Source organism: Asterias rubens, chromosome 5 (assembly GCF_902459465.1).
Source record: "Asterias rubens chromosome 5, eAstRub1.3, whole genome shotgun sequence".
In the NCBI taxonomy this organism is placed as follows: Eukaryota; Metazoa; Echinodermata; class Asteroidea; order Forcipulatida; family Asteriidae; genus Asterias; species Asterias rubens.
The window spans coordinates 20,680,435-20,690,017 of NC_047066.1; the positions used below are offsets into that span (position 1 = coordinate 20,680,435).

The window sequence follows — 9,583 nt, forward strand, 5'->3', positions numbered from 1 at the left end:
AATAAAAATTACTAATGATTCATGTGAGATTGCTTTTTTTGCAGTTGTCTGTTAATGAGTTCCGCAGGGCCGGGCGGAGAATCCCTAGTCTATTTCACTGTTGTACATATATACAGGCTCGATGAAAATTCTTCTCAATGTTGTGATTCTAGAGCAGTGTTTAACCAACAAAACGACCGAGATTGGCCCCGGGTACACATAGAGGCAGTCCGAATCGTATACTTTGGCCGCAAAACGAAATATAAAGTTGACCGACATATCACTTTATGAAACACAATAATTTGAAAGAGTCCCATTTTTTGTGGAATTTCACAGTAGAATCTGTTACATTAAGTAGTAGAGATATAAAGTACTCTTCTTGTTCGACCTTTTCATCTTGGCCTTTACCTTTCTTTGTAACTACACTCGTACGTCCTGTCGTCTGCTAGATCAATTATGAAATGTCGTTCTAGATTATATCTATGGCACTATTGGTTGATTAACCTTGACAGAGTTTTAGTGCAAAGGCTCAATTTAGTTCCACCACTTTTATTTATTTCTATCATAGTTGCTGTTTTTTGTGTCGCTGTGAGGCAGTCCAGGTTGAAGCAAAAGTGTTCACGAAACGCGAATTGTTGTTCACATTTTTTGTATTTTTTTAGTTGATTGTTTTCCTGAACTTTTTGTCACGCATTATCAAACAGCTGCCGCAACTTTTAATTAGTATTATCTTAGTTGTTTTGGGGTGGGGTGTTTGTTATCATGGAAAACGTTGGTAATAACTAAAAGTCACAGATTTACATAAAATTTACACGGTCTAATGATGATCATATTAGAAAACACCCCTTGAAATGTTTCTGTCAAATATGTTATAATTATTTGATGAGAAATAAATAGTTTAATTTCGCGTTTGGAGTTGATTGCTCATCAGTAAACGTTTTATTAATTTTTGTTTCGAATCGATGTCATGCAAACTGTGTAGTCGGTTTTTCACTATTTTGAAATTGGAAATTTGAGAGCTTTAATGAATGTGTATTTGTAGATTATGTTCTTTTGAGAACACGTCTTGCTTTATATTTTACTAGTAGATTTGTGGAAATACAGGGATTTCTCAGTTCGGAAAATAACTGTTCTGCTTATCTACCTGGGCGGAAGGGGGAAATCGGCCGGGACTACTTTCACTTTAGTTGGTCGAGGGGAATTTTCATTAATCACTTCACTGTCGCGGATTGAGTTCTTAATTGGTCTAAACGAATGATATGGCACTATTAAGAGGAAATTACAGCGTTTACTTCCTATGATTAAATTTGTTTTTCTTCTGAAATTCAAAACACTGTGGAATGTGACATCCTGTGTTCGCACCAGACTCAGACTATCGGCTCGTTGGTGGCATTATGATCACGCAGTTCACTAAGAAAACAAGTTGGCAAAATGAACTTGTAAGAAAAGCATAATCATATTCATTTATTTATGTATTTGTTTGTTCATTTATTTATATATCATCGTTGTTATTATCACTATTGTAATAAACAATACTTGTTTTATTTTACAGTAAATGAAGCAATTTACAGTTGGACAATCAAAAATTTAAAATAAGTGGGAATTTAAACTATTTAATTTAAAAAAAGATTAAAAACAGTCAATGGTGAAGTTTTTGTTGAGTTTTCAATAACAAAACAAAGTTCGTTTTGTCAGCGTTGTTGCGACGATGTTGTTTCGATTGTAGCCACATTATTTTGAAGTGAAATGTTTTTCAAAATGCTTTATAACATCGAAAGCTGCTATACGCTTCTAACCAACAAGTTTCCATTGCCATTTCTTTTAAGAATGATAACTTTCCTTTAATGACATATACCTGCCCTTTAAGGATAGATTATTCAAGTTTCTCCTATGTGTCATCAAAAATTGAACCTTTTGTCATCTTATTAATAATAGAATTTTCAAACGTGTTTCCCTAAAGTCATAAAGATAAAATATTAATTGATTCTTCAGTGATAAATTATTCAAATGTCTTCACTGTGTCATCAGATTTAATCTTATATCACCTCGTTAATAATAGATTATTCGAATTTCATTCCTGTGTCGTCAAGATTGATTCTAATTGCAGTTTTATTCTTAATTATCTTACTCTATGGCATCCTTTGAATTATTTACAATGTCTGTTTTAGAGCACAGTTGTGTACTTTATTATTCATCTATTTTAATTATTTATTTTATACGAGGCTCGACTTCAAAAATCGCAAAGACAAGATGATAAGTTCATAAATTTAAACTGACTGGAACCATGTTTACAGAAACAAATAAAAATACTAAATGATTTGCCCTCTTAAAATATGGATTGTTTCTTTGTTTTATGAACATCAAACAGTTATATTTTCCATACAGCGAAAGCATGTATTATTTGACATCATTTACTTTGAGGCTAAAAATATCCCAACCATAAAATTATTTTAGTTTTCCTATCGTCCCCCCCTTGTCCATGTCTACAAAATGGTGCTTTTGATTCAAGAGTTTCAACTCAAATTTCGTTAGCAGTAAAATATCAACTTGAATTTCACAAATTTCACCATTATTGTATTATGTATTTACGACGCTCCAGAATTTAATATTGCAGTCCAATATGGATAATTAAATGATGCTTCATCGTTTGAATAATCATTTACTGCCAGTTTGTCCAAACGAGGCAATGTCATGTCACAGCGGAAAACATTGTTATTGTCATTTAGTCAACGGTTAGAGTTTGATTTGTTTGCTGTCATTTCTTTTCATTTTTATTTTTTAGATACCTCGAGTTTTCAGAGTCCGGGTTGCATGAGTTCGTGTTTTGTGTTTATTGTAAACAAATTTGAATAACTAGAATCTATATCCCAGTAAGTTATACAGAAAATATATTTAAAAACAAAAACAATGAATGCATTTTGTTCGTGTATTGTCGCATGACATAATCACTCGGTAAAATCTGGTCTTTCCATTTTACTCGACTTTGCCTTGTGAAATGGGATAGTCCAGATTTCACATGCGAAAAAGGTTATCACCTGCGACAATAGACTCAAATGCATTCAATTATTTGTATAATATCCAGTGCACCGAGTATAAAGTTTTCTCATGGTGTCACACACAAATATATTAACTTAAACGGTGGGCACAATTTTCATAATGATCATGTTAGAACTACTTTAGCAAAACATACGTATTTTCAGATTTATTCACAGTGTTTAAGTATCGTCTGGTTTCCAGGGAGAAAAATCTTGACTTATTTGCTTGATACCTTTGATTTCGTCTGACAATAATAAAGTATTTCAGCACTTCTAAAACCAAATCAGATTTTTACGAAATGGTTTTGCAGTTACAAGCAATCGAAGCATCTTCTCTTTGAAACCAAATCATACTTACGATGTCAGGACAACTGACGGGGGCATTCCCCTTAAAGTATGACATGTTAGGCCGCTCGGAGCATACCTCAGCGAGCTAACGTTTAAGAGTCATGAGGCAGTGGAGATCTAAGTCCAACTGTGGATGTCTCGACCTAAAGTTAAAAAGTCATGAGGATTTGATGGCAAAGTTCTTTAGGCCTTGGTTTGGTTGACATTGTTGATCTTGATGGTCTTGCTTGATAGTCGTCTTACCATTCGGGATGGATCAGGGATCTTGTTGCATCGGCATCGAATCATCATTCTAAGTACTACCTTAAGCTGGGGGTGTTTTGTAGCGTAGACTATCGGGTTGATCCATGTATTGCATAAGAAGATGGTACCACCGTAGAGTGTGTAGCGATCGCTGCCCGTGAAGAGCATGACACTATAGGGGATGATACAGACGAAGTAGACCACCACTATCATCAGTAAGTTCTTAGTGATCTGAATTTGTTGCCGGTTGAGGCGATTCCTGACCGAGGCGTCGATGGTGTCTCCCGCCTGGATTTCCGCCGGGCTGTCAGAGGGGATATAGCCGCTGCTGACGGGGCCACTCGGAGTGTCCTTGGATATTTGGTAGGATGGTCGGCGCTTCTTCTGCTTGATGAAGTGGCTGCGGACATGAGCGAATACGATAATGTAGCACACAACGATGATGATCATTGGACCAGGGAAGAAGAAGACTACCTGGGTGAGTTGGTAGAGCTTGGCCAGGGGGTGGGTGTCATCATCAGTGCATGTGTGCTCCTGCTCGTCGTAGCCAAGACTACCGATACCAGCCAGAGGTGGCAACAAAATGACGCAGATTGCAACAAGCCATGAAAATGTCACAAGAAAGGTGATCTTAGTAGGGGTGTAGAGCCATTGGTAAGCAGTCATGGGTCTCTTGATGAGAAGCACACGGTTCAGAGCAATGCTAGCCATGTGGTAGAGACTCGCGCCTGAGCTTACGTAGCTGATGAAAGCGGTGACCATGCATGGTATCTCGGCTCCAGTGATTCCGTTCTGACTCAGAAGACCAGCCACACTCCACGGGAGACAGAAACACGACAGGAAATCTGCCACGGCTAAGTTGACCACGAAGACATTAGTAGGGGTCCGGAGCCGTCTGGACAGCCCTACGGCCAGGATGACCATGCCGTTGCCGGTCATACCCAAGATGGAGATGATCAACCAGCTCAGGCCGATGAAGACCCTCTCACCGTAGCTGTACATTATCCCATCTGGCGCTGATGTGGTGTTTATCTCCATGGTAGTCATGTAGGACATGACAGTTGTGAAGCTATCATCAGATACCTCCATCACATCTGTGTTTGAGTCGTTCATCGTGATCAGCTTTCTCACTCGCTATAACTGACAGCAAATTTGCCAAGTACAAGTAGTGAATCTTCACTCTGTCTGCGTCCGAGCTGCAATGGCAAACCGCAATTCTCGCCAATTGGTTTTGTGGACACGAACAGTAAACTCAACCCCTTGTACAAATTATCATATCGCGTCCTTCTCGATAATGCCTTTTCACTTCCGTCTTCATGGGGATTGGCAGATTGTGGACCAACCTCCGGGCTGTATTTGAATTAATTTAATAATCACTGTTGGGAAGGAAAATCGAACGCAGTTCCTCCAGTTGTAGCGGGTGACGTGTTTACATTGAAGAGTAATCGTCCGTGATGCAACCCCGGCCCAGTTCATTTCATATCCGTGTGTTGGTTTATTCATGCAGAATGACTGTGAGCATCTCAACTTCAACTCCTATAAACATGTGACCGAAAACAGCCTTCTTTAGTTTCCACGAAAGAATGAAGGAGAGGGGCGTGCACAAGAGCGACTACATGGCATTAACGTCAAGCAAACACACCTTAAAGGAGATGTTTTTTCACGCAACAAATTTATTTTCATCCTCTGGTCTTCAATATAAAGCATCGTACAAACATGTGGTCCCTTAATCAAATTCAGTGGATATGTTTCGGAGAAAACAATGACAGGCAATTTGTGTTTTGTCCGTGTTTTCAATATTGTGGCAATCGAATTAAACGGTGATTTGACGGGAAGTGTTGTTTTCTCGACTTTCTCAGTCGGAAGGACTTTTTTTTTGACGATTGGAACTGGTATAAACTTGTCATTTTTCAGATTTACATGAAAGTCATTGCACGTACTTGATAATTATCGTGTACGTACTAGATAGTTATCGTGCACGTACATAACGTTAAATTGTACGTACATGGAATTTACCGTGAAGGCCTACATACGATAGATATCGTGTATACGAACATAGTAATTATCGTGTACATGATAATTATCGCGTACGTACATGATAATTCTCGTGTATGCACACGATCAATATCGTGTACGTACATGAACGTGTTTTTTGTGTGACAAAGGTCATGTGGCGACACTATACGCTTAAACCAACAATTTCTCTCCTGTAGATACAATCCTTCATTTATATGTAAAGGGACAGTTATTGGCGGACGCCTTTCCAATATTATCAGGGAAAGCGCACTCAGTTATTTTACTTCAAGACAATACGTGAGCACGCGTTATTCCAGGCAATTTCGTTTTACGACTCCAATATTAATTTATCCTCAACCTAAACTAGTTAAGAGTGCATCCATTTAAGGTTTATTACAATCACAAAGGCAGTGTCGATACACGCCCATGTTTTATCTGCCTAAAACCTGAATGGTCATTAAGGGGACTTATCTCAACTTGGGGGTCGTTGTCAAAATCGAGTCATAATTCCAGCTCCGTAATGATGACGAATGATCTGTACGTTTCTCATTAAATTTGTCCAGGCATTGGCGGGACTGTTGTGATTGTATTGGATCATAGACAACAGCGTAAGTTGTAAAATACAACGTTACAATTTTTGAAATTATCAAAAGAAAAATATTAAAATTCATGTTTCAAAACAAATAGGCGACCAAGCAGACAAGTCTTGGTCACAAGGTATGTTACCGTTTCCTTTCGCATGTTCCTTTCTTCTTGCTGTGCCCGAATCGTCTCCCCTGTGTTGCCCGAATTGTGACCGGAGTTGCCATTTGCTCTCGTGGGTCCTATGCCCATGGATTTGGTATAAACATTAATTAGCAAGAATTACATGTTTCAGTGACAGACGTAACTGTCACGTGTTTTAAAGGCAGTGGACACTATTGGTAAATGTCAAAGAATAGCCTTCACAGTTGGTGTATCTCAGCATATGCATAAAATAACAAACCTGTGAAAATTTGAGCTCAATCGGTCATCGAATTTGTGAGATAACAATGAAAGAAGAAAAAACACCCATTTCACACGAAGTTGTGTGCGTTTAGATGGTTGAATTCGAGACCTCAAGTTCTAAATCTGAGATCTCGAAATCAAATTCGTGGAAAATTACTTCTTTCTCAAAAACTATGACACTTAGAGGGAGCCGTTTCTCACAATGTTTTATACTATCAACCTCTCCCCATTACTCGTCACCAAGAAAGGTTTTGTGCTAAAAATTATTTTGAGTTATTATCAATAGTGTTAAGTTCACTGCCTTTAACAACATACTCTTAAAAAGTCCAATAAAATTATGTAAAGTTACATATAAAAAGGAGAACAAGGAAGTTTGACTCGATGAAAAGAAAGAAAAATCAAAGAATTACCGAGACAATTCCAGCAAAAAAAATTCGGTGCCAATGCCCCTGAGCGGAGGCTTCCGGTGGGATCCGGCTCAGAAGTATGTCAACCGGATCTGGCTATAGGTAGGAAGGAAGAGCAAGTCCCAGTTTCGGAACAGTTGTTCAACCAGGAGAACCTTTCAAGGTTTTGGTTTCATTTTTTCTGGAAACTTAGAAATTAAAGCAGGAGTTCTCAAACAAATTATATTTCCACGCTACTATCACAGTGGGTGAACTAAGTATGTTGCATTGAAAACAACCTACAGTTTTTGTAAGTTTGCTTTGATTTGTAAACAAAAAGTGTGCCAAATAATTAGAATCAAATATTAGACTCACTTGAATCTTGGAACAAGCCTGCTTAAAGAAACTAATTTTGCAGCAATGCAATTTGAACCTGTAGTGATAACTTGGCCCAGTTGCATAGATAAGCTGAGCAGACAATGATATAACAATGCTGCGCTAAACAAAGAAAGAAACCAGTTGCAAATGGTACGAAATGGAATTTTTGTCACAATTTTTGCGCTCATTATAGCAAATTTTCATGCGAACTCTCTGAATTGGCCAGTTCTGATACCCACAGCTGTTTTTGTTACAAAAACATGTACGTCTCTGAATACAAAGGCACCAGACTAAACCATACCTTTAAACATGGCCCAACGGCCATACACCGACATCAGTAGACCTATACCATCCATTATTGATTTGAACCCCCCCCCCCCCCATGAGATATGTAATTGATTACGTTTGAGTGCACACACATGACGACAGGTGGGGATTTAAGACAGAAGACGTGAACATGAGGCTTAGGTATGGCCGACATGAAACATCTCTTCTGTTCAGAACTATAAGGTCATATGGCAATTCAATATACGTAATTATTAAAAGGTCCTTAATTGAAAATAAATTAACATTTGAAATTTGAGTAAAAGCTTCGCGGTCCAGATCCAGCCAGACTGACAGCACTCCTCTTCATGTTGTTGAAAGCTTCAAGAGGGGACAGTAGTTTAGTATAACGTTAGTCAGTGACAGCTATACACAATGAGCGCCTTGACGAGAGACCATGTCTGCACTTGGGCAATGTCCCCCGTTGTCAAGCAGAGGGCGCTCTTTGCGAGACCGTTTATTTCAATTTAGCAGAGTAACACGAGGCACACTTTTCTCCAGATTTGTTTAAATTTATAATTCATTTGAAAAGGACGAAATATGATTATAATTCTTTTTAAAGCAAGTTGGATTTTTGTTTTAGTAGCCCACAGGCAAAATTTACATCAGTCCGTTTTAAAACTCATAATACAAACTTTACAGAAGTCAGAAACGGTGTCCACTTAAATTATTCATTTATTTATTAATCCCATAAACAAATTGCAGAATTTTACACAAGTTTAGTTATTGATAACATTAGACTAAACAGAAACTATTTTTTTGTATTCTTAGGTTTGCATAGTCATCACCAGAGCATTGGACACAGTAATGTGGAAAATTTCTTTCTCCCTTTAGAGTGCTTTAACCTTCAAGATATTGTTAAGGCTGTAATATTTTAAAAACCTCTTAAAATCATAAACAAATCCTGAGAAATAACATACCTGACATCACCAATCCATATCTTAGCGAATTTAAATGCATATACAAAATTGGTTTGAGTAGGATTTTTAGTCTAAATCGTTAAGAAGTTGCTGACCAAAATAATGTTTATAGAGAGTTTATATTATTGTCCATAATGTCTTAATGGGTCGGCTTGATGAGGGAATGGATAAGCGAAGCCAACTTGACACCGGATTTATCGTCACGGGATGCCTCTTTAACTCCCTTAAGTGCGACCTGTAAACAAACACACACAAAAAAACATTCAGGTTAACTTATTGGCAATCATTAATTTTATAGGCGAAAGATTATTTTTCTATTAAACACAAACAGTGTTGCAAACACTCTGTGGATGTGCCTTTGCCCTGAACACTTACAATACTGTAAAGACAAAGCACTGTGTGAACATGTGCAAGGAGTTAGTCCACGTGTTTGAACCTCTTCTGTTTTCCGATGTCCACACTTACAACCACTTTCCGGATCAACCTGACGCAGGATCCGTCAGTCAGGTGTTGGACTGTAAGGTTTCGCATCGAGCATGAAGGCTTCCTATAATTATTTTGTCTTAATTTTCCAGGCCATTTAAGGTCAAATTATTACCTTCTTGCAGATGTCTGGAACGTCAAACCAGCGTTCTGGGTCACGGATACCATATCTGAACTCGGTGTAACCAGAATTGCTGACGATTGGTAGTATAGCCCCCCCCCTCCTTTTTAACAACCATCGTACAAAACATTGTATAATGTTCTGACAGTAAAGTGCGTTGACACCCAGTAATAAAAGAACTCAAAACAAGGCCTTATACTTGTTTGTTTATTGATTCACAGGCCATAGTTGAAAATTCGAATCGTACAGCAAGTTAAAACAATAAACTTTAACATTCAATATTTAACATTGTCTGCAGTTTGTTTTCTTCTTCTTTGTACATTATATTCCCAAAACGTCCCCCAAATCGCAGATAATTTAAAA

General features: G+C 37.9%; 1 protein-coding gene across 1 annotated transcript; it reads right to left on the bottom strand.

Annotated features, from left to right (window-relative positions):
- Positions 1 to 1,705: 1,705 nt before the first annotated feature.
- On the bottom strand, positions 1,706 to 5,002 carry LOC117290054 (melanopsin-A-like). The gene has a single exon (XM_033771300.1). It carries the CDS (start codon positions 4,716 to 4,718, stop codon positions 3,546 to 3,548), a length of 1,173 nt encoding a protein of 390 aa, XP_033627191.1. The 5' UTR covers positions 4,719 to 5,002; the 3' UTR covers positions 1,706 to 3,545.
- Positions 5,003 to 9,583: the final 4,581 nt, after the last annotated feature.